The sequence below is a fragment of the Haliotis rufescens genome, unplaced genomic scaffold (genome assembly GCF_023055435.1).
Source record: "Haliotis rufescens isolate VD_foot unplaced genomic scaffold, xgHalRufe1.0.p SCAF_10, whole genome shotgun sequence".
NCBI lineage: Eukaryota > Metazoa > Mollusca > Gastropoda > Lepetellida > Haliotidae > Haliotis > Haliotis rufescens.
In genome coordinates, this window is record NW_025963780.1 from 34,447,107 (window position 1) to 34,473,616 (window position 26,510).

Genomic DNA, 26,510 nt, shown 5'->3' on the forward strand with positions numbered 1-26,510 from the left:
TCGTATATGAGTTTATATTTTAAATAAACCCATTGTTTACTATATTTTCGGTTGTCGCTAAAGCACGTGTTCCTAAAGTAATATAGCCTGGTCTTACAATATTACAGGTTTCATATAATAAATTGCATGGCGTTTGATCAGAAGCAAGTTATAACCTGCTGTGACTAAGATATTTAGTTCTTACCCTCACAACATATCGTATGTGGCATTTTCAAAATGGCAGCGCCCATGAAAATAAGTGTTGCACAACTATAACCCAATATTTTTTCTGGTGCAATCAGCTAAACAGAGGATATATATCGGAAGAATCACCACAGTCTGTACATTTGGAGGTAGGCTACCTTTTGCTATATGTTTCTGAAGTATTTATGGTTGTGAGATTGAGAAGATTTCACAATTCACACGACATAGTGGCACAGCTGCCATCACTAGTAGGTCCTATCAGATGGTGCTGACATTTGACAGTTCGTGAAAACCGAATATCTTAGTGTTCCTACATGGCAGCTACAGAAATTATCCCGTTCACTCTGAACAGTTTCAGAAGTAGAAAACTCAAAGCGGTAAGACATTCATATAGATTTGATAGACAATGTTCTCATCGTCGAGCGCTGCTAGTGCTAGACTAACGGCTTTCCGCTGTCAAACAGCAGAATTTGTACACGGAGCCTTTGACGACGAGAATTTTGTACTTTGTAATTTTGATACTTGATAGATAACCTTCCGAGGCTTCTACTTCCAATTCCACTATGTTGCCAGGATTTGTCATCTGGTCATATATTGCTCATGGTATTTCATTTTTTAATGATGTGACTACCACTAGTACCAGGCTTCAAATGGCTAGAAGTTTCATTTGTTAAAGAGGTGTGAATTTAAAAAGGCATTGTGTTTGTTCCACTCTCTTGTTCTCATTTCTAGCCTTAGTGCTAATTGTAACCATGCTATTAAGACTTGTCTCCTTGTAATTAGTGCCGACTGATGTACATCTTTGAGTCAACATAGTCAAGGATAGCATTCTAACAAATCTACGAGACAACTGACTTGAAACCATTTTGCCAGGACTATCACTTGTCCTGAGCAAAGTCTGGTGCCTTATAGCTGAACGTCTTTGTGTCACAAAGCTCTGGTTCCCCCTCCCCCCCCATTCCACTTTCATCCCTTGTTCAGCTCTAGGGATAGTAGAGGGGGCATGGGTGGCCCAGTCGTCTAAGGCGCCGTGATTCGCTGTGCAGAGTTGCGTCCCTTGGGCACGCCAGAAACCTATGATTGTGGGTTCGAATCCCGGTTCGCCCCGATTATGTTTCTAGATTTGTCAGCACCATACCCGTGCTCGTGGGTTTCACCGAAGTGGTAAAGGTCCGAGACCTGCATCACTTCGGGCTTTCCTCCCACATTAACATGATGAGCCGTGATATAACTGGAATACTGTTAAAAGCGGTGTTAAACCCAACTCACTCACTCATTCTAGGATAGTAGGAATTTGGGAACTCAAGGGTGCCTTTAATACTTGTGGGTTCCCTTGTGGAATGATTTTTATTTAACCTTATACCATGTATTCCATACCACAACATTATTTCAGGGACTATATGTTAGTCTAACAATGTTCATATGATTCTGGTTCTTGTAAGTGATTAATGATTCCCTTTGAAAAAAATGTTCCGATGATATCAATGTCTGTGTAAACATGATCAAACTAAGTATACCATTTCATGCTAATAGTGAGTGAAATCCACAGTCACCAGTCTGCCGGAACGAGGAGACTATCATGTATATGACACATGTTACTTTAAGGCCAAGGAAAAAATATTTGATTTTCCCATTTCAGTCTATCCCCCCAAAAGTGTAGGTAGAATGGATTGCTTTTTTTGTTCTTTTTGGCTTGTCAAAGTACAGTTTAGACATCACTCTACTGAACCTTTCTGAATTGCTGCAAAAAAGGCATTTTGATAACAGACCTTATTATGTTTTTGTTTAAAAAAAGTTGAGTTGTCACTCGTTTTTTGGCCAAACCAAAAGACCAGAAACATAAGACTTTTTATTTTGGCCTAACAGGTACATATATTCTCTGATCATGCTGATTGCAAGTAATGCCATATCTGTTTCCAATGATGATAGAAAATGGAAGGGGGCACCAGAAGTCCCAGGAAGCTGCCAAAGAAGAAGAGCCAGCATTATTCCTCCTGTATGTTATACCATGGGAGACTGGCCCAGGAGAAGCTGTACGGCATCACCATAGCAACATGCAACCCAAGTGTTGAGGATGATGACAGGATTATAGATAACGCTGATTCTGACAAAGGTAAGACAATGGACTGAGCAGCTTTTCATGTTTATGGTGTGTTCATCCTTCGAAAATGATGTTCGTCCATGAGCCTGGGACTACAATTCTTTTTGCTGAAGGCAAGTGAAAATACAATGATTGACTAGAAGTATTTGAGGGCTATAAGGCATCAATTTTACTACAGAGGGTCGGGTAGCCTAGTGGTTAAAGCGTTCGCTTGTCACGCCGAAGACCCGGGTTCGAATCCCGACATGGGTACAATGTGTGAAGCCCATTTCAGGTGTCCCCCGTCGTGATATTGCTGGAATATTGCTAAAAGCAGCGTAAAACCAAACTCACTCACTCACTCAATTATACTACAAATTGGAACTGAATGAAAGTGAATATTTAAACATAGTAAATGTTTCTGTTTCGTTCATGCATGACAAGTGATGTAGGGGAGATAACTCTCATTCCGGAAGTTCAGGTGTTATGATAGCGTGTGAATTATATCAGTAAAGTTGACAGATGTAAGTATAGAATGTGACCTTGATTGTGTTTTGGAATGATTGTGTGTGTGTGTGTGGAGATGATTGTTTTGTCAGTTGTAGAATGAAAGTCAAACGAATAACAATGTTTGACCTGAAGCAGCGAGTTTTGTTGTCTGTTTGTGTTCGTGCTTATGCTTTCAACATATTACTGAGCCTTGACAAGGAGAGGGAGAAATATCCCTGGTGTCCATGCTACATTCAAGGGAGACAATGATCCAAGATCTGCTGCAAATGTCCAGTCTTGGTTCAGACATTGCAATATGTGCCTTGTTTTAACTAGTTTAAACTGAAACCGTGTCTGTGTAATTAGGGTACTCATTTAAAAGATAAATGAACTTTTTTTTTTTAATTTGAGCTCGTCTCCTGTGGAATCAATGTCTCATATTTGTTATTTGGACCGAGCACTTAGCAGGGATCAAACATTCTGCTCAGTGTCATGGTAGAATAACTGTTGCATTGATTGTCATAATAAATATTGAATATTGATATTGTGGTAGAGCGTCCGCCCGGAGAGCGGAAGGTCCAGGGTTCGATCCCGGGCCGCGTCATACAAAAAGACGTTAAAAGATTGTACTTGTTGTTACCCTGTCTGGCGCTCGGCATTAAGGGGCTAAAACAAGGACTGGTCGGTTCGGAGTCAGTATACTGTGTCTGAGTGGGGTATTCATGTTAAACTGCGGCATGGTATCACAGTGAGCTAGCACTATAAATCGGCATCAGTCCGGACTAGTACATGGTACAAGCAGCCACACACGTGCATGCACGTCGCTATATAAGTGCAATAATCTTGGACGCGACGTTAAACCCAATTTCACCTCACCTTCAACATAATAAATATTGAGCCAGCAGACGAACAAAGTCATGTTTGAAGGTCTGGGATAAAGTGTGCCGGAAGTGCCAATTGCCTCATCCTATTTTGAAAAGCCCATCTTTCACGTGGTGTTGTTTCTTCTTTCATTGTTTTAATAAAACATGCCAAACTGCTTTTAATGGAGCAAAATTATTATTATGATCTTTCAGTTTTTTCCTAGCATTGTATTTTTGGAAAATCTTGATACAATTGTATATGAACTTTGGTTCTGCAGCCTCTTTGGGGGAATGACAGGGTCTTGATTGTCTTGTTTCCAGAAGTGTTCGGCCATCACCACCACAGAAGGCAGCATGTGGTGTCGGACAAGATGTCCTGCAACTTCTGCAGTGTAGAGTTCGACACACGCCGGGGGCAGGTACATGCCATCGTTATCTTGCATCTTTTGTCAGCTTGTGTAGCTCAGTTTTAAACATGCAGGTTGTGAAGGAGACGGAATTACAAAATAACTCCTGAACAAATGACGTTTGAGATAAAGTTGTGTTTTTATGGTTATGTTATATGTCTCTGTCGGTTGTTTATTTATCCACTCTTCTGTCCATTGTCACTGAACTTACAGAATTACAATTTAGTGAAAAACAGATCATTATCATGATTATCAGCTAATTATCATTTTCACAGAACATGTTTTACCCATACCTAAAGACTGCCTCCGTGGTCTAGAGGTAGAGCGTCCGCTCAGAGAGCGGAAGGTCCGGAGTTCGATCCCTGGCCGCTTCATACCAAAAGACGATAAAGATGGTACTTGTTGTTACCCTGTCTGGCGCTCGGCATTAAGGGGCTAAAACAAGGACTGGTCGGCTCGGAGTCAGTATACTGTGTCTGAGTGGGATATTCATGTTAAACTGCGGCATGGTATCTCAGTGAGCTAGCACTATAAATCGTCATCAGTCAGGACTAGTACAAGCAGCCACACACACACACACACACACACACACACACGTGCATGCACGTCGCTATATAAGTGCAATAATCTTGGACGTGACGTTAAACGCAATTTCACCCACCCATACCTAAAGTAAAGTTTTCATTTTGGACAATGCAAAATACACCCTGCCACAAAAATGGGAACATATTACACCAATTTCTGCATGCTATTTGATTTAAGACTATGGGAAAGTCTCCTTCAAAATGTTCATTTTGATGTCAATTTTTCACCCATGACCATCTTGAACTTTCAAAACTCAAACATTACTTCAACATGTTCAATGTTTCTGATGTTCAGACAGCGCTTCAAAATAGCTTGAAACCTTAACTCTCAAAATTTATTCAAATTGTTATGTTTTTAAATGTTGGAAGACTGTTATTAATAAGAACATTATCATGATTATATGTATGAGTAAAGAGCACATGCTGACACTGCTGAACTCCACTTAAAAAATGTCAATACCGTATTCGACGTAATAAGCGCCCAGGGCGCTCTCGAAATTAGAAACAGGGGGCCCTTATTAGAATAGTATTTTGAGTTGAAAGATCGTAAATTTCATGGTTTATGCTGACAGCCTGAAATGTTTATATACGACAGATATATTTTTCCAGGATTTAATTGCCCATAATTAAGGGTGCATATAACACACGAGTGCGTATTATACACAAATGAATAAGTCTTGTGTACATTAATCAATTGGAAGAGGTGCTAATTGAGATTGTTCACTAGCCAATATATTAGCAAATATCGCCGTGGGCGCTTATTAGAGCAGGGCGCTTATTACGTCGAATACGGTATAACAAAATATTATTCTAATATACAAATGTTGTGGTCATTGTCGTTCAGTTCAAATATCCAAAAGACCTGCCAGTACTCCTTTGTTTGAAGTTAGGCAGTGTTGTCAGCTAGTTATTTGGCCTCAGGCACCACACTTGTGCAGAGTTGTGTCCCTTAGGCAAGCCATAAACCTATAATTGTGTGTTCAAATCCCAGATTCGCCCTGATTATGTTGCTGACCCGTGAACCCATGCTTGCTGTAAAAGGCGACTATGCTTGTCGTAAGAGGCGACTAATGGGATCGGGTGGTCAGGATCGCTGACTTGATTGATGCATGTCATCGTATCCCAATTGCGTGGATGGATGCTCATGATGTCAGTCACTGGATTGTGTGGTCCAGACTTGATTATTTGCAAACCGCCGTCATACAGCTGGAATATTGCTGAGTGCAGGGTTAAACAACAAACAAACAAACAAACACACATAATTATGTTGCTGATTTTATCAGAGAAATTTATCATCCCAAACTGGCTCCCACAGGAGATATCGCTTGGGTGAGATCAAGCTATATCTTCAATGTATCTGCAATGAAATTGCATCACAATACTTTGCAGGCCATTGTGACGTCATTGGTTACCATGTCACAATCAAATGACATCAGTAATGGCTCTGCTACTGAAGCTGTTAGCAGTACATTTTACACTTAAGACACTGCTAATTACTGTCTACAAACCGAAAAAGTAGGAAGAATGATGTTGGATGATAGATAAGTTTTCACCCTCGTGTCTTGTGATATCAAATATAGGATCAACACTCGTTGATAAAAGTGGAAAAACTCCTCGGCAAGCCTCTATATCTTCCTGTGCTTGTTGGTTTCATATTGATCTCCAGTGTCTTAGATCTGCATCACTTCAGGCTTTCCTCCAGCATCAAGCTTCCCTCCATGATGTAACTGAATACAGCTCAAATTGGCGTGAAGCTAAACTCGCTATCTAGCCTCATCAGTACTAGTCACATCCTCTTTGTTTTAGTGCAAAACTTAGCTGACTCAGAACACATATGATTATTATGATTATTTAGTGATAATATGTTAATGAGTGTATTTAGTGGTAAGATGTAAACGAGTCAGATATTGTTATCAGATCTATTGAAAACGGGAAAACACGCGTATCAGAAGTACTTGTTGCACTTTTGGCAACATGTGTGCCTCACCTATCATTAATTTTACTATACAAATGAATAGCCTGATTATCATAAGTTAATCTGACTTAATCAGACTATCAAACTTTATGCAGAAACAGCAGAAAATTATCAGGAATCTATTGCATCAGATGTCACAATATATTTGCATCAACATCAGCCAGATGTTTCTCTCATGTCCTTGGTTAGCTTTACTGTCAAGGACATTTTATGAATTTCAAGTTCTCTTTAGAGAGACTCGTAATTTTTATTGGGGGGTGGGGGTCCTGAAAAAAAGGCGCATTACATGCAGGGAAGGGTAGGGGTCGCAGCAAAATATCATACAGTATTAGACAAATCTTTCAACACCCCCCCCCTATTAAATGACCAGTCTCCTTAAGCCTTGAATCTTTCTAAACACAAACAAGGACAAGTCACCATGGTAACTGTAATCAAATGTTTTTATTTTATATTTTCAGAAAGCGCATTACAAATCAGACTGGCACAGATACAACTTGAAACTTCGACTAAAAGGGTCCAAGTTTGTTTGTGAAGACGAGTTTGAAAAAATAGCAGGTACTTCAAGTTAAATATATCTGTAAACAATGGGTAACATGTCTGATAACATGTGGCCCCGTCGTCTAAGGCGCCGCGATTCGCTGTGCAGAGTTGCGTCCCTTGGGCATGCCAGAAACCTATGATTGTGGGTTTGAATCCCGGTTCTCCCCGATTATGTTTCTAGGTTTGTCAGCACCATACCCGTGCTCGTGGGTTTCACCGAAGTGATAAACTTCTGAGACCTGCATCACTTGGGGCTTTCCTCCCACATTAAGCTGACACGCTGTGATAGAACTGGAATAAATGTTAAAAGCGGCGTTAAACCCAACTCACTCACTCACTCACTCACTCATCTGGCATTGGGGCGGTCAGGTAGCCTAGTGGTTAAAGCGTTCGCTCATCGCGCCGAAGACCTGGGTTTGAATCCCGACATGGGTACAATGTGTGAAGCCCATTGCTGGTGTCCCCCGCTGCGTTATTGCTGGAATATTGCTAAATGCGGCGTAAAACCATACTCACTCACTCACTCATCTGGCATCATGGACTGTTGCTCATAATATCGACCACTGGTTTGTCTAGTTCAGTTATTTACAGGTGACAGTCCTATAGCAGGACTTGTTACTGAGTATGGCGTTCAACAACAACAATGAAACACAAAGCTGAACCTGATGTAAACTGGGAACTATGTGTCAAATTAATGTTTGTTTGTTGTTGTTTAACACCGCACCCAGCGATACCACTTGAACTAAATTATTCTTGATCAATATTTATTCACTTATTGTGGAAGTATGTGATGTCATCCCGACATGGGCACTCACTCACTCACTCACTCACTGTGTTACCTGCATTAGATGGACATTGCTGTCATTCCAGGTGATGTTTCCAGCATATCGGGGTCGGAGGATGAGTCGGAGATGTCTGACACGGACACTGATACCGGGGGAGGGAGAGGGAAGAGCAAACCCATGGCTATACCCCAGCATGTGAGGGGAGCGTCAGCCCACAGTGGCACAGACAGTGAATCTGAGGGAGGGTTGACGATAGAAGGAACAGCCAGGAAATACCCCAAAGTCTATTTTAAGAACAAAGAAGGAGAGCTAATTTCCGTGTTCCGATGCCTACTGTATCATAAAAAGGTGAAAACAATCATAAGAAATATTTTTGAAAGTGACCCAGCAATTCAATCTTATAATCATTTAAACCATCCATAATGGGATGAACTGTATAGAAAAATTAAATTTAAAATTAAAATTAAAATTAAAATTAAAATTAAAGTTAAGATTAGCTGATGAAATCCGTCAGGAATATCCCCAGAAATTTCATTTTACAATACCCTGAGACAAAAATATTAATATGATTTTTATGATATTGTGTGTGTTTTCAGAAACCTCCTAGCACCCAGGCTGAGCTGATAGCCACCGCTGCTGATCTGCCCCAGAAAACCAAGTGGGCGATCTGTATGACAGCTGGCGGCCATTTTGCTGCAGCAGTGTTTGAGGGGTACGTGACAACAGAGAAGAAGTGATTGTTGGCAGTGTATTAGGGCTTTGATGAGTCCAAATTTACCTGACCCCTATTACCTGACCCTATCTGGGTCTAGGTCTTGGGAGTTGGGTACAAAATGTCTGATTGGAACTGTTTTTCTGGAGCCCTGGCAAAACCTATTCAGATACACGTAGAAAATGATCAGGTCATTCATGCACTGAAGTTGACTGAAGCTTTATCTTTACTCAAACATTTAAGTCAAGAATGCGTACATAGTCAGAAAGTAATGTGACCATCAGCGACTTGTAGTGTAACCTTGGAGTTTTCTTGTTATCATCAGGGTCCGGGTAGTCCTGTGGGTACCTGGGTGTAACTTAGGACCAACCCGAGCCGAGTACCAGAGTAACCCGTCTCACCCCTACCCTGTGTAGAGGAAACTTCTGTGAACTTCTTCTCTTTGACATATAATGGATAGTGTTATTGAAACCATTCTCATAAAAATTTGCATTACAAGTTGATAACTATGCAAATGAGGTCACATGGCTGGAACTACTTTTTGTTCATTGATGTGATGGCTACTGGCTCATAAACCTTTGGGGGCACGGGTGGCCCAGTCGTCAGGGCGCCGTGATTCGCTGTGCAGAATTGTGTCCCTTGGGCACGCCAGAAACCTATGATTGTGTTCGAATCCCAGTTCACCCCGATTATGTTTCTAGGTTTGTCAGCACCATACCCGTGATCGTGGGTTTCACCGAAGTGGTAAACGTCCGAGACCTGCATCACTTCGGGCTTTCCTCCGACATTAAGCTGACACGCCGCGATATAACTGGAATACTGTTAAAAGCGACGTTAAATCCAACTCACTCACTCATAAACCTTTCCTCACTTCCCCCCAAAATAGATGGGGGTTTCATGATGTGAGAATGGTTTAGTAAAACAGACATGGTTGCAAATTAGTTGGCTCTTTTTAACAAAGTGGGCGATTCACTTTGGCTTTGTGTTCCTACACAGTCCTTTATAGAATGAAAATTAATATACTTGTTCATGGGAACACAAATTCCTATAGTTTCTTCTTTCATCTGGGGGCACAAGTGGCCCAGTTGTCACTTTGCAGAGTAGTGTCCCTTAGTTGTGCCAGGAACCTAATATGTCTAAGACCTGCACCACTTGGGGCTTTCCTCCCACATCAACCTGAATATCACTGAAACACTGTTCAAATTGGCATTAACACAATCTCACTCACTCTTGTTTTTTGTGTAACATAAGAACGAGATTTGCCAAGATCCATGCTAAGGAATTCAAAAGATTCGTGTGAAACTTTCAGAGAGACCTTGGTAGTCCACAAGACCTTCCATCGGTATGTGGTCCGGGCGAAACGCGGGACAGCACAGAGCAGTCGAGACAGCCAGGGGAATGCCCCCAAGTCAGCAGGTGCCAGCATTAGACGCCATAACGAGGCGGCACTTATACAGGTAGAAACACTTTTATAAATGTCCTGAATTTGCCCTTGAGATAGTTCTTGATATAAGTTGTAATCATGACTTGAGCTGTTTTACTGGTATAAACCCATGTAATTATAACCGGTATTATGCAACCATGTTGTACTGGTATAGTATAGACCCTGCTAGTTACACACTCCAATGTTGTGTGTTCAGGAAGTCCAGGATCTCCTGACCTCCTGGTCTGAGCACCTGAAGAAATGTGACCTCATCTTCCTCCGAGCGCCGAGCTTCAACAGACAGATGTTCTATGCCAGCAAGAACCCGCCCTTTAAGAAGGATGACGTTCGCATCAGAACAGTTCCATTCCCAACACGTCGACCAACTCTAAATGAAGTGAAACGAGTCCACCAGATGCTGGCATCAGTCGAGTGTTATGGTAAGACACAAATCCTTGCTACTTGTTGCCAAGGTGACAAGTGCCATCATTAAATGCCAGCATATTTTTCCGTGCATGATGACATATTTTCCGTATATGATAATTTTCAAACCCAATAAGACAGTCGGGCAAGTGATCCATTAATGTTGCCTGTCCGTCTTCAACATCTTCCCGAGGCAAGAGAGTTAACTGACTTTAAAAGTCCAGTTTCCACCCTTGCCGAACTAGGCTGGAATTCCTGGGCTCGATCGTAGCGCCACCAGTGGCTAATACGAGATGTCCTTTCTATGCCTCTCCTATTGACCAATCAGATTCAACCTCTCGTATCACTTGCATTTGTTTCAAACAAAACGGTGGCACCCAGTCAAGACGATCTGATCGATAATCAAGATCTATATTGTGATAAAACGAGTCTTACATCGCGAAGTGTATCAAATCACGTGAGCACCTTGATTAAAAACATGAAAAGATTTAGAAAATATCTGTTGACAACGAGTTAGCGGTGCACATGCTTTGCAAATCCTGCAGTCGACCGAAATCTGCATGACACTCTACGAAATCGGATTTCGATTTCGGTGCACGATTTCGATTGGACTATGCATAGACTCGTTAGTCCAGCCAAAATGTAACTCCATTATACCAGCCTAGTTCGGCAAGGGTGGAAACCTGGACTTTTATAGTCAGTTAACTCACTTGCCTCGGGAAGATGGTGTTCAAAGTTATCTGCCACTTTCAGAGATTATAGATATTTAAAAGTCGTGAAAAAACAGGGACAAAACCCATCTTGATTCATCAATAATAATGCAAACAATTACTTGAGAATCTACAAGGAATGATAATAAAACAGAATACATAATTAGTCATAAAATTATCTGCCAGATAAGCGGGCAAGTGGAGGAAAATTACAACAGTGAGTGAGTGAGTTTGGTTTTATGCTGCTTTTAGCAATATTCCAGCAACATCACGGCGGGGGACACCAGAAATGGGCTTCATAAAAATTGTACCCATGTCGGGATTCGAACCCGGGTCTTCGGCGTGACGAGCGAACTCTTTAACCACTAGGCTACCCGACCGCCCCTCAGCCCAGAAAAGTTACCAGCCACTGGCAGGCAGGCAGGCGGTTATTTCAGACACTCAATGAACAACTTATTCTTATGCTAGTTCAATGATTGACCCTTGAAATTCGACATTAGGTCAACACGTACCACACTGTTGAGTCCCGAAAATCCTGTAGAGAGACCCCCATTCTCTGTTCCAAAAGGTGTTGGCAGAGAGAGAAAATCAAAGCTTCTGTGAACCAAAAATAACATTGCTAAAGTGTTAAACAACACTTACTCCTTTATAATTTTTAGATTTGAAGTTTACACGATATACGGCTTTTCCATTGGACGAGAGGTCGGTCACAGGACCGCGAAATTGACGTTCATAAGTGTATGAACGACACAATTTGACGTTCATACGTTTTTCACGAGACCGTGTTCTTGAAATGACGTAAAAACTGACGGACTACTTCCACATTCCTGGGGAAACCCCTGGGAATTCCCTACCACGAAAACATGCATAAGCGTTCTTTCTGATCATTTAGAACCTTTATTCTTGGTCTCAGCGTTTCAGTATACTTTGAGAAATGTCAGAGAGAGTGACTGCATGATTGTTCACGAATATCCTCGCTACCGCCCATCCTAATGAACAAACGAAGAAATGCACATCTAAACTATCGTAGTATCGACTCGATGCGTGCCTAGGCTGACATTGACCGTCTCCAGCAATCTATGAATTTACCTTTGTGTCTGTTTGACGCATCTTTATTAACCTTTCAATGATCGGCCAGTTGATTAATGATGACTAACACATGTAACCGCCAAAGGTTCATCAACAACTTCGGAAATCTCTCCCGTCACGTTTATCGTGTCGGCCATTTTGACGTCTTGTACTTGATGTAAATGTATTACGACGCGCTGTCATTGTGACTGACTTACTGAGGTAGTTCTTTACAGACCTTTCTCATCTAATGAGGATATGATTTGAACACATGTGCTGCGTAAGATGTTTCTGGAGAGCAAGTTGTGCATCCATACGCCCATGTCACCTCTCTTTTTGAGGAACTATTTTACTCCGCGATGTAGCTGGTTGTTGTATGGCTGTCAGTGTAAACATGAAGTCACACGTACTAAATAAAATTGTGTTTAGATCTAGGCCTACATCTTTTGAGGTAAGAAATAGTGATAAAAAAATTATAAGAATTGACCTTCACTTTGTGTGAGTTCATTGGAGTATGAACCTTCATAGAGTGAGGGCCAAACATTGTATGAACGTCGTCGCAAGCTCCGACGTTCATACAGTTTGGCCCTCACTCTATGAAGGTTCATACTCCAATGACTCACACAAAGTGAAGGTCAATTCTTAAGTGTAGAATACCTGACAGTAATACAGGTATACAGTAAACTACGGTTATAACGAACAAGCTTATAACGATCTAACGGATATAATGAACTAACTTTTTAGTCCCGACTATTTGCTGTAGTTATACTGTATATATGCTTATAACGAATTACGGTTATAACGAACTAAAATTAGTAGTCCCTTTGAGTTCGTTATAACCATAGTTTACTGTACTTTCATAGAATTACAGGTAAATATTGACCTTTGCATGTAATAATATTCTGGCAATTGTTAAACTCGTTAGTATCAGGTTTTTACTCTGATATGTTGTAAAATGTTGAATGACTCAAGGGTTCATAGACTTCATTGACTGTACAGTCAAAGTTTGCTCTGGGTTCACATGATGCTATCTTCTGTGGCGGGTGTGTGAGATCTTTACGCAGAGAGGTATTGTGTCAGAGTAGAAAATCTGATTTTGATGATATTGGGCTTTGGCGGGAAGTGTGTAGGTGGAAGACAGGTTTTGTTCCAGACATATTTGTCTACGTTGTTTTTGTCACAGGTGAGGAGGGCAATGTGAAAGATTTTCTGCCAATGTCGCCATTGCGTCACTTTAGTCCTGAGACAGGGCGACTGGAAATTGTGTCTGAGGATTCGCTACGCCGATCTCCACGGAAACTGAAAGATAAAGATTTAAGCGTGTCCCCACTAGCTGCCTCCCCGAAATTTGTTAGTGGCAGCCCAAGCAACAAACAGACGGGCAAGTTCATTCTCCCAGGTGGGTAGTGATAGGTTGTGATACTAAAAACGTTTAGGCTTTATTAAAGCAATACTTGTTTTCACCATTGTGATGGAACAGAGGGCATGGATAGCCTACTTGTCACAGGCATTGCAGTTCACTGTTGCATCCCTTCTAACCAGCGTATAACCAAACTTGCTTTCCTGACCTTACCATAGTAGTAAGTTATTTTGACAATTACTGTGATCACAACAATGATAATAGTGTCATTGTCCACACCCTAAAGTATGCTCAAACATTATTACTCTGTTCAATGGTTAAGTGTGCTCTTGATTTTCATTCTCAGCTCCCTGGGGAGTATACAACTCAAGCTACCTGTTTGGCTCTAGATCGTTAACAGTCACATTACCTATCGGATATCCATTCATTACTAGGTGAACAGGGGCATATTTCGAACAAAGTCACTTGCTTAAGGCAACACAACATGTGACCGTGCTGATTGCGTGTTTTCGTGCCCCGATGTCATGTATCATTACTCATGCTATCAATCACTGGTTTATCTGCTTGATTATTGGCAAACATTCCATCACTCATTCCGTACAAGCCATTGGTTTTGTAGTCCCAGTCTTGATTACTTAACATGATAAATTTCAGACAATCACATGACTATCATCGAAGCCTTCACTCACTGCTTTTCATTGTGTCTGAATCAGATCACTTGCTTTGTGAGGAAAACCAGCCCTCGTCGTCGGCAACGTCGACCGCGAGTGAGGCAGACCTCGTGGAGATGGAGGAGACCATTAGTACACTAGATCTGCAGCAGTTCGAGCAGACTGGGAAGAGACCTCGCAGGAAGAAAAACAAACGGCAGCGGCGGCCATCTTTGAAACATCAAGTGGAACCAGAAGGTGATCTGTTTGGTGAGCAGACTCATTGGACTATCGTCTTATCTTCAGAAATATACATAGAGTAAAATATAAATGATGTGATGTTTTTTAAAAGTGGTCAGTTTTGTGGGATGATACTTTGGACATTTGGTGAGTCCAGTAGCTGAGTTTAGATGGACTCGACTTCTTCCTCAGGGACTTGCGTAACCGATCAGGGGAGATAACTCACATCTTAACTCGTCTGTCGTGTGTTGCAGACACATTTTGACTGAGATTATGTTTAAAAAGAGAAAAAATGTTGATTATCTGGAAATTGGGGATTCAAGTCTGATCAGGTTTCGAGACATGGTACTCGAGTCTGTTATTGTTATTACAGTGCGTCAGATTGTTTTTATGGACTAATGAAAATCTAAATAAATTTCAAACCCTGTGAAGCCATACTCCAAGTGGTGTTAAACGTTAATTCTCCTCAGAAAATAAAACATTTCTACTGCCGGTCTAAGTTAACCTGTTTGTGTTTTGCTTTCAGCTGAAGAAAGATACCACCTCCGCAACGCCTTGTACACCGCCTGCAAAGTCGGAGACAAGAGTGCACTCCGCAGTTTGTTGGCTATCTTCAACCACCCAGCAGCTTGTGTAGATAGTCCCCTGATTGACGACACTGCCCAGCAGGGGGGGCAGGGAGCACCTGTTGAGTCTGGGGAGGCAGAGGTCCTCCTGCCCGTGGGGGTAGACAAGGGGGAGGAAATATCCCAGGTCGATAAAGATGGTGGTTCAGCCACAGAAGGAAAAGAAAACATTCCTGAATCTGTTTTTGAGACAGAAAATGTTAAGGACGAAAGTTTCCATCAAGGAGAGGGGGATTATGAAATCAAGGTGACAGATTGCGGAGACATTGATTCAGAGATTGTCAGTAAAAATGGGCAGGAATATACAGAGAATGTTGATGCCTTGAAAGATGAGGATGCAATTTCAGAAATTGTGCATCACGACAGACATAAAAATGGCGAGACTTTCGAGAAAGAATCATCAGAGAAGATGACAAGCACGAAACCTGCAGGTCTTCCAGGTCTCACGCTGGGTCTGGCTCAACCTACATTTGAGTTATCTCCCCTTTTTACAGTTGAAGTGTTGAACGAACCTTTTGGTGACAACAGCACGACGTTGCTCCACGTGGCCTCGAAGGGTGGCTATCCGTCCCTGATCAGACTGTTGATGAAGGCGGGTGCCGATCCCGCAGTCAAGTGAGTCTCCTAGTCTCTCCAACCCGATGTCAGTACCTTTTACCGACTTACTGCTAAATACCGTTTTACAAAATGAAAATGAAAATGAAAATCAACCCATCTCACCTTCCCTATTTTTGGGGGATGGGCTGAACAATTATTTTTCTTTGGCCTTAAACATCTGTCATACGCATGACAGTCGTACAGGCAGACTAGAGACAATGGATTTCACTCACTTCTAAGGCCACACTTTTCCTTTTACTTGCTTTACAGATTTTTTACAGGTAAAAACCTGTTGGTAGGTGGGGGAAAAAATTGTTGGCTGGTTTAACAAAAATGAAAATGGTTTAACATTGGAGGAGAGCCTGCAACACAGCTGTTATTTTCAGCAATGCAAACCTGATGAATTAAGCGGTAATACTGTTGTGCACATGTGCATCCTATCAAAAATACTGTAAGGTCTGTAAGAGAGACCAGTTCATTTTTTGTACACGAAGCCATTCTACCATAAATGTTATGTGTTATTGGTTAAAAAAAAGGCACAAGACCTTGCTCAGGACAATTGAGTTAAAATGCCATGAGAGCATGAGGAACAGGCTGAAAATACAGTTGAATCAGATCTTTAAACACAGTGCACTCACTGTTTCTCTAAGTCTGGTCTCGGTTGTTCTTTCTTTTTTTTAGTTTTGAGATAAAATTCACATTCATGTTCCTTAAAACCATATGTTTTTCAGGTTTGTTTTATCTCTATATGAATATTTATTTCTCACTCAGAGACAAGTTTGGAAAAGTGCCTTACTCCGTTACGACCAGTAAGGAGACGAGGAATGAGTTCCGTAGATTTATGGGGGAGTTCCCAGAGAAGTTTGACTACAGCAAGGCTCAGGTAGGGGACAGTTTACATCATAGCTCACCTGGCTCAAGTAGGTCACAGTTTACATCATAGCTCACCTGGCTCAGGTAGGGGACAGTTTACATCATAGCTCACCTGGCTCAGGTAGGGGACAGTTTACATCATAGCTCACCTGGCTCAGGTAGGGGACAGTTTACATCATAGCTCACCTGGCTCAGGTAGGGGACAGTTTACATCATAGCTCACCTGGCTCAGGTAGGGGACAGTTTACATCATAGCTCACCTTGCTCAGGTAGGGGACAGTTTACATCATAGCTCACCTGGCTCAGGTAGGGGACAGTTTACATCATAGCTCACCTTGCTCAGGTAGGGGACAGTTTACATCATAGCTCACCTGGCTCAGGTAGGGGACAGTTTACATCATAGCTCACCTGGCTCAAGTAGGTCACAGTTTACACCATAGCTCACCTGGCTCAGGTAGGTGACAGTTTACATCTTAGCTCACCTGGCTCAGGTAGGTGACACTTTACATCATAGCTCACCTGGCTCAGGTAGGTGACAACTGATATCATAGCTCACCTGGCCCAGGTAGGTGACAGTTTACATCATAGCTCACCTGGCTCAGGTAGGTGACAGCTGCCATCATAGCTCACCAAGCTCAGGTAGCTGACATCATAGCTCACCTGGTCCAGGTAGTTCATAGCTGACATCACAGCTGACCTGGTTCAGGTTGGTGACAGCTGACATCATAGCTCACCTGGTCCAGGTAGGTGACAGCTGACATCACAGCTCACCTAGTGCAAGTAGATGACACATTGACAGCTGACATCATAGGTCATCTAGCTGAGGTAGGTGACAGCTGACATCATAGCTCACCTGGTCAAAGTAATCCATTGGGTGACATCATAGCTCACCCGGTCCAATGTTGCCTCCCCTACTTAAATTGTACTGAGGTATACAAAAATCCACTATTTCAATTTATTACTTTGCTGGCTTTTATTTCTGGTAATATCAAGCAAAATAAGAGTCTGACAATTATGATTTTTCTACCAGCCAATCAGATGCTCTTGATTACTGATAACAACAACTGGCCGCCACACACGCACACGCTCCTGATGTTCATAGTGGCAGTGTGGGCAATGTTTGGTTATGTGACTTCCTGTTTCTCCCAGATCCCAAGTGCACTCACACCCGAGATGGAGGCAGAGAAGCGGGTCAAGGATGCCGAGAAGAAGAAACAGCAGAAGAAAGCCAAACAGGAACGCCTCAAGGTAGACCTTCCCAGACTGTTGTCATGGTGATGTAGTATGTGTAACCCCTTCCTCTACTGTAGTAGTAGTAGTAGTAGTAGTAGTAGTAGTAGGGATTTGTATAGCACCTGTCGTGAGATAGTTATGACTACACAAAATTTGCCTAGAAAAATAATGTTAATAAAAGTAATTACAAACCAAGAAAAATAAAATATCGAGGAAACAGGAAGCAGTTTTATGGAGTACAGTAATTCTTTTTTAAGCTTTAGACTACTCACGAGGGAAAGAAGACATATTCAGGTCACTGTGTCATGTTACTGTGACAAGTCCCACATTACAGTATAAGGGTTGTAGAATACTGCTTTGTTGGTTGCAGGTTTCCCAGTGTGTCTCATTGCTGCACTCTGCTTTGTATTGGTGCAGCTTAGTATGGAACTACTGTTGCACTTTGTGCTGGCCAGTCTTTGTGTGGCCGAAGGTGTTGTAACTAACTCTACCACTCCAGCTCACCACAGCTCACCACAGCTCACCGCAGCTCACCACAGCTCGACACACCCCACCAGAGCCAACCCTGCTCATCACGGCCCTCCCCAGCAGACCCAGTACGCTCATACTCCAATTCATGCCACACTCCACTACATCATCTGCCACCCACCCACTTCACCCACCCTCACTCTACAATCACACTCCATACCACCAACCAACTACACTCTTCACAGCCACCCGATACAATCACACACCATAACAACCGCACCCACCCACTACATCCAGCCACACCCACCCACTACACCCACACACTACAACCACACCCACCAACTACACCCAGCCACACCCACACACTACACCACATCCACCCACTACACCCAGCCACACCCACACACTACACCACACCCACCCACTACACCACACCCACCCAATACACAACACCCACCCATTACACCACACCCACCCACTACACCCAGCCACACCCACACACTACAACCACACCCACCAACTACACCCAGCCACACCCACACACTACACCACATCCACCCACTACACCCAGCCACACCCACACACTACACCACACCCACCCACTACACCACACCCACCCACTACACCACACCCACCGACTACACCCATCACACCCACTACACCCAGCCACACCCACACACTACAACCACACCCACCCACAACACCACACTCAACCACTACAACCACACACCACACCAACCTATTACACCATCACACCCACCCACTACATCCAGCCACACCCACACACTACACCACACCCACCCACTACACCCACACACTACAACCACACCCACCAACTACACCCAGCCACACCCACACACTACACCACACCCACTACACCCAGCCACACCCACACACTACAACCACACCCACCCACTACACCACACCCACTACACCCAGCCACACCCACACACTACAACCACACCCACCCACTACACCACACCCACTACACCCAGCCACACCCACACACTACAACCACACCCACTACACCCAGCCACACCCACACACTACAACCACACCCACTACACCCAGCCATGCCCACACACTACAACCACACCCACTACACCCAGCCACACCCACACACTACAACCACACCCACTACACCCAGCCACACCCACACACTACAACCACACCCACTACACCCAGCCACACCCACACACTACAACCACACCCACTACACCCAGCCACACCCACACACTACAACCACACCCACTACACCCAGCCACACCCACACACTACAACCAGCTACACCCACACACTACAACCACACCCACCCACTACACCCACCCACTACACCCACACCACACCACACCACACCACACCCACACACTACACCCAGCCACACCCACACTATCAATATTAACTTACCACTGGTTTATTGGGCCTGGACTCAATTATTTAAAGGTTGCCATGATGTAACTGGAATATTGCTGACTGTGGTCTTAAACACAAACAAATAAGACTGGCCTGCTGAAACTCTCTACCTCTAACATGTCTTATACTCACTCACTCACTTTTAAAGATACTCCAACTCCAAAAACTACTAACCACCGTCTTTATGGCACTTATTAGGGCAGTGGGGTAACATAGTGGTTACAGTGTTTAACCCGGTTTGATTCCCCTAGTGGGTACAGTGTGTGAAGCCCATTTCTGGTGTCCCCTGCTGTGATGTTGCTGGAATATTGCTAAAAGGAGCGTGAAACCCAACTCATTCACTGGTGCCAATCACAAGTGGAAATCTCATCAACATGTATTTATTTTGAAATCTTATTCAGTGCAGACATCTATGTGGATGTGTTGACCTGACATTTGTGTTTCTTCCAGGAGAAGAAGGTGGAGATGGCTAAGACGAGAGCGGAGGAGGAAGAGAAGAAGAGATACCTGTCTCTCTCGGATCGGGAGAAGGTGAATATCACACACACATCAACCTCAGTGAAGACCCAGGGTAGAAGTGGTCTCCAGCAACCCATGCTTGACACCCCACCTGAAGATCCGGGTTAGAATTGGTCCTCAGCAACTATGCTTGTCGTAAGAGGCGACTATCGGGATTGGGTGGTCAGGCTCGCTCACTTGGGTGATTCATGTCATCCATTATCTGGCCCAGACTCCATTATTTACAGATCGCTGTCACAAAACTGGAATATTGCTGAGTGCATCGTTAAACAACAAACAACAAACAAAATAACCCACACATCAACAATTATATATATGTGTACGTGATGGTCTTCTATTTGCTAAGATCAAAATTTCTTGATTTGGGGTGGTTAGGAAATAAAACCAAATCGCTAAAGAAATCTGACATCTGATTTGCTCAAGATCCTACACATCCTTCATTTTGATTGGGGGGTCAAAGTTTACCCAGGGTTCACCTGACACAACAGTCTTTGGAGGTGTTCTCAGATCTTGATGGAGAGAGGTATGTATCTGAGTAAAAGATCTGATTTTAATGAGATTGGTCCCCATCTGTACTCTGTGTGCCTAGTGTGTACTCTATGAACTTGCTAATGTTGGACCATGGAGATAATGGAAACTGATGTCCTTTTTCTAGCGAGCACTGGCAGCCGAGAGACGGATCTTGCAGCAACAGGAAGTACAGGGAACAGCACCATCTGTTCTCAGGTAACCATAGAAACACTTGTCTCTCATTACCCCTGAGTTCAGTCCAGCTGTGTTGTGTTAGACTGGGACTACCCAGGCAGGCTAGGCAAACACATCAAGTATCACTGGTTTATGTAGAACTTGCAGAGAATATCTTGGTGACTCCACTGTAGCAATCTTCACCATGTTACAGCATCCTGACCTGATATGTCGACTAACGGGATCAGGTCTTGGTTGATGCATGTCATCGGATCCAAATTGCATAAATTAGTGCACATGATGTCAATCACCGAATAACGGGATCGGGTGGTCAGGCTCGCTGACTTGGTTGATGCATGTCATCGATCCAAAATGCTCGGATCGATGCTTATGAAATTAATCACTGGATTGTCTGGTCCAGACTTGATTATTTACAGACCGCCGTCATATAGCTGGAATATTGCTGAGTGCGACTTTAAACAACAAACAAACAAAGAAACAATCACCGAATTGTCTGGTCCAGACCTGATTATTTACACACCGCTGTCGTATAGCTGGAATATTGCTGGGTGTGGCGTTAAACAACAAACAAACAAACAAACTTATCAGTCTGACTACATTCAACTGCATAGTAGTGGTGTAACAAAACAGTGATACAGTATTGTATCCCAATACGAGGCCCAAGATACATAACATAGATTTACAACCACTTTAGCGATTCGCTGTGCAGAGTTGCATCCCTTGGCCACGCCAGAAACCTATGATTGTGGATTCGAATCCCAGTTCGCCCCGATTATGTTTCTAGGTTTGTCAGCACCATACCCATGCTCGTGGGTTTCACCGAAGTGGTAAACGTCTGAGACCTGCATCACTTCTGGCTTTCCTCCGAAATAAATCTGACATGCCGTGATATAACTGGAATACTTGTTAAAAGCGGTGTTAAACCCAACTCACTCACTACAACCACTTTATCGCGATACTTATGATATATTGCATCGCAAGTTTTATTGGTGTAAAAACATGTAAATAATAACAGCAATTGTTCAACAACCAGCATACACAGATTTTCTAGTATTTCCTGGTTGGCTATGAATAGCATAACAGTCACAGTGCCCTCTATCCTCTATGCTTCCATCTTCCCAAGGCAAGGGAGTTAATTGACTGTAAAAGTCCAGTTTCCACCCTTTCAACACTAAGCTGAAATCTGTGAGCTCGATTGTAGTGCCACCAGTGGCTATTACGAGTTATGTCCCTTCTATGTCCCGCCTATTGACCAAACATATTCCACCTCTAATATCACCTTCATTTGCTTCAAACAAAATGGTGGCGCCTCGTCAAGATGATCTGACGGATAATGAAAATTGTTTTTGTAATATAAAGGGTCTTACTTCGCGAAGTGCATCCAGTCACACGAACACCTTGATTAAAAACCTGAAAACATTTGGATAATATCTGTTTATGCTGAGTTGGTGGTACACATGCTTTGCAAATCTTGCAATCGATCGAAATCTGAACGGCAGTTTACGAACCGGATGTTGATTTCATTACGCGGTTTTGATTTGACTATGCATAGACTCGTTAGTCCAGCCAAAATATAACTCCATAATTGCAGCCTAGTTCAGCAAGGGTGGAAACTGGACTTAACAGTCACTTAACTTAATTTGCCTTGGGGAAGATGATATGGTTCTGGGGCACAGCATCCCTTCTTCGATTGCCGAAATTTAAGCAGTCAGGGTTGTGAGTCACCTGCAAAAAGAAAGAATATCAACTTATACAGTACAAATGAAAGTACTGTATCGGGATACGACCCCACCATATTGTTACACCTCAGCTGCGTTGCTAAACACTTGGCACTGCAGGTTATTATTCAGTGATTTAAAGTTACCCGGATTACATTGGGGCCCCCGTGAAGATTCCAGGTTAGAATAGGTCTGTAGCAACCTATGCTGGTTGTAAGAGGTAACCAAATGGATCGGATGGTCAAACTTGGCGACTTGCTTGACTGTGTATCATTTTGCCCCGATGACATGGATTGTTGCGCACGATATCAATCACTGGATTGTTTGGTCCAGGCTCAATTATTTACTGGCTTCAGTCATATTGCTGGAATATTACTGAGTGACAGTCAAAGTGATTGATATCGTGAGCATCGACCTACGCAATCGCGATAGGATGACATGCATCAACCAAGTCATCAAGTCTGACCACCGATCCCATTAGTTGCCTCTTACGACAAGCTTGGGGTGCTGAAGACCAATTCTAACCCGTATCTTCACAGAGACTTCAACAGTGGGGCAGTTCAGCATTGTTAAGTTTGATTCTCAATTTCGATCCATGTAAAGTTTGGCCAAATATATCGCAGTTATTTCTGAGGTGTCATAAGTTCACTCTATTTTCTGTTTCAGTCGCTGCTGGCAATGTGGGACTGACACCACTGGAAAGGTTCCCTTTGAATACAAAGACTACAAATTTTGTTCCCCTAAATGTTTACAACTACATCGTAAAAGCTGTGCTAAATCTTAACACAAGCTGTTTCTAGATATTGTTTGTACCTTCATCAGTGATGAACCAGAGATTCTTTCAGTATCTTACCATATTAAAACGTGCTTGTTTTTTGTTCATTAGTAGCAGATAAATCTGGAAGTTGAAATTTAATAAATAGTTTTTTGACCACCTACATTGAATTTAAGGCCAAAAGTTGTGTAAACCAACTAAGTAAAAGTAAAAGGCCTAATGTAGATGTGCAGAAGTCCTGACTGGCCTTGGTACGTCACTGATGGATTAAATTATTGAAGTCTCAAGTCTTCCTCGCAGTAAATTAATTAATGTTTATTCATTCCACTTGAGTTAGTGAAACACTGTTCTTCTTTCTCCATTGTGATATAGTTATGGATACATTGCGACTGTTTTGGCAGACATGTTCTCTGAGCTTGTCCTAGTTAAAGGATTAGCATTTTGTAGAGTTTAAGATAATTTAAAGTTTTGTTTAAGCTAAAACTTTGGGTTTATTTGCATCTTTCATAAAGCTGCAGTGAATTACATGATAGAAAAGAAGTGTTCTTATTCACAAGTTATATTCTTATCGACCTACTTTTCAACAACTCAGGCCATTGGGAGTGTAAGATCGGTTCAATCCCCTGGCTGCCTTGTGCCAAAACAGTGTAAAAAGATGGTTTGTGTTGTTACCCTGGTGCTGCGCATTTATGAGATGAAACAAGGACTGGTCGGCTCAGTCTGTATAAGGTGTCTGAGTGGGTATTAGTCTGGACTAGTACAAGCAGCCACACACACACACATGAATGCATGTCGCTATGCAAGTGAAATAATCTTGACGGGGCTGCTACATCCCATTTCCCCTCACCTAACCTACTCAGACTACTGTTTGACCTGTCAACCATGAAACTGGAATGGACATGATGAAATCTGCAAGGAAAAGACAAAACAGAGTTTACGTCCACGATTTCATTGACTCTTCTGTGGGCTTGGGCAGCTGGAGACTAAATGTTTTGAGAAGAGCTGTTATATAATATGTTGTTTGAAGTCATACCATATATAGTCATATTATTGTCAGTATGCAGTAGGACGGTCGGGTAGCCTAGTGGTTAAAGCGTTCGCACGCCACGCCGAAGACCCGGGTTTGATTCCCGACATGGGTACAATGTGTGAAGCCCATTTCTGGTGTCCCTCGCCGTGATATTGCTGGAATATTGCTAAAAGCAGCGTAAAACCATACTCACTCACTCACTCACTCAGTATGCAGTGTACTAAGTACCATGTAATGTCAGACCAGTGTGTGAAATAGTCTCGAAATATTTTCTGGCCGGGTGTGCTGGCTAGTCTCAAAAGTTACTTGCTAGTTTCAAATTTCATTAGCTTTGTTAAGCTACAGCTTACGTTTCCAGAAATATGATTCTGTGAAGGTATCAACGAAATAAACCGAAATTGCAAATTATGAGTCAAATATTTTAAAGGGGTTTGGTTAACTCACAACCTCACAACCTCATTTTTTTATTTTTGATGATCGTATTGATCTACAGAAACAGGAGGACCTTTTTTTGGTTTAACTAAGTGAGGTGCATAAAAAATTCTGTTCCAGTTTCAGTAGCCAAGCTAGGGACATTTCAGAATCTTTAGCCCGGCCAAAATTTTGCTAGCCACGGGCTACTGGGTAGGTGGCAATTTCGCACACTGCGTCTAACCAATGTAATTATTTTGTTTATAGATGTTCATGCCAGAGATGTTCAGGCAGGGGGCAAAACAATAGATAAAGAGTGACAGGCAATTCTGTATACAAGTAATTCTATTGGTCGGATGTTTGAGTGCATTCTATTGGTCAGATGTTTGAGTGCATTCTATTGGTCGGATGTTTGAGTGCATTCTATTGGTCAGGTGTTTGAGTACAATAATGTGATTACCCCCACAATGTTGTCATGGGCATTCCTGGTATCAAGCATTTAGTATGTGTGTGTTTCATTACAAATAATGTGTGTGTCTGTATGTGTGGGTGTGTGTATGTATGTGTGTGTGTGTGTCTGTGTGTATGTGTGTGTGTGTGTGTATCTGTGTATCTGAATGTGTGTGTCTGTGTGAGAATGTGTGTGTGTCTGTGAGAATGTGCGTGTGGCAGTAAGAATTGAATGTGTGTTTGTGTGTGTGTGAGTGAGTGTGAGACAGTGTGAGTGTGTGTCTGAGTGAGGATGTGAGTGTGTGTGTCATGAGTGTGGGTGTCTGTGTGTGTGGAGGATGGTAATTAATTAGCATATTTCCTCAACAATCAAACAGAGAGACGATGTCATTGGACCAATTTAATATCTTACTTTATGGACAATATTTGTCAATGTTCCAAAGGGCATGAGGCAAAGTAATATTTGCCAGAGTTGATTTTGAAAAAAATATCAAGTCATAAGTTAAAAATCATACCCCAAGAAGATGCTCACTAAACATATTTTCATTCAAACCGTTATTTTCTTCTCCTTTCTGTAATTTCAACATTGTTTTGAATTTTTTTTTATTTCATTATTTTTAGAAACACAAAAATGAAAATGTTGAGCTTGATTATAATACATGTATGTCAACAGTTTGTCTGTTTTCAAGATATTGTTTGTAAACATTGTACCTTGTGCCAAATGTGACGTTCACACCCCAAGATGCTTTAGTGCTTGTTGGTGTTCTGTGCTGGTGTTCTGGATATGTTAACATAGAAGACAAAAAGCAGTATGTGTGTTTCCTGTTCATGACGGGGGCACGGGTGGCCCAGTCGTCTAAGGCGCCGCGATTCGCTGTGCAGAGTTGCGTCCCTTGGGCACGCCAGAAACCTATGATTGGGGGTTTGAATCCCTGTTCGCCCTGATTTTGTTTCTAGGTTTGTCAGCACCATATCCGTGCTCGTGGGTTTCAGCGAGGCGGTTAACGTCTGAGACCTGCATCACTTCGGGCTTTCCTCCCACATTAAGCTGACACGCCGCGATATAACTGGAATACTGTGAAAAGCGGCGTTAAACCCAACTCACTCATTCACTCACTCCTGTTCGTGACAGTTCCAAATCTGGCCCTGAAACTTCAATGGATGCAACATAGCTGTGATCCTCGTCCAGAATTATCTGTA

The 26,510-nt window shown here is 42.6% G+C and overlaps 1 protein-coding gene across 1 annotated transcript; it reads left to right on the top strand.

Annotated features, from left to right (window-relative positions):
• The first annotated feature begins 220 nt into the window (after positions 1 to 220).
• Positions 221 to 24,141, top strand: LOC124131005 (ankyrin repeat and zinc finger domain-containing protein 1-like). Its single transcript, XM_048389760.1, has 16 exons — positions 221 to 332; positions 2,113 to 2,296; positions 3,937 to 4,034; positions 7,040 to 7,136; positions 7,992 to 8,254; positions 8,503 to 8,618; positions 9,928 to 10,075; positions 10,259 to 10,481; positions 13,426 to 13,641; positions 14,316 to 14,522; positions 15,019 to 15,733; positions 16,487 to 16,598; positions 17,738 to 17,836; positions 20,153 to 20,233; positions 20,877 to 20,947; positions 23,311 to 24,141. The coding sequence occupies exons 2-16, from the start codon at positions 2,116 to 2,118 to the stop codon at positions 23,426 to 23,428; spliced, it is 2,745 nt and encodes a 914-aa protein (XP_048245717.1). The 5' UTR covers positions 221 to 332; positions 2,113 to 2,115; the 3' UTR covers positions 23,429 to 24,141.
• Positions 24,142 to 26,510: the final 2,369 nt, after the last annotated feature.

Coding starts and splice junctions, on each gene's coding strand:
- LOC124131005 (XM_048389760.1), top strand. CDS start 2,116: ATGGAAGGGGGCACCAGAAGTCCCAGGAAGCTGCCAAAGAAGAAGAGC. Junction 2,297..3,936: donor TAACGCTGATTCTGACAAAG/GTAAGACAATGG, acceptor TCTTGTTTCCAG/AAGTGTTCGGCCATCACCAC. Junction 20,234..20,876: donor CTCTCTCGGATCGGGAGAAG/GTGAATATCACA, acceptor TCCTTTTTCTAG/CGAGCACTGGCAGCCGAGAG.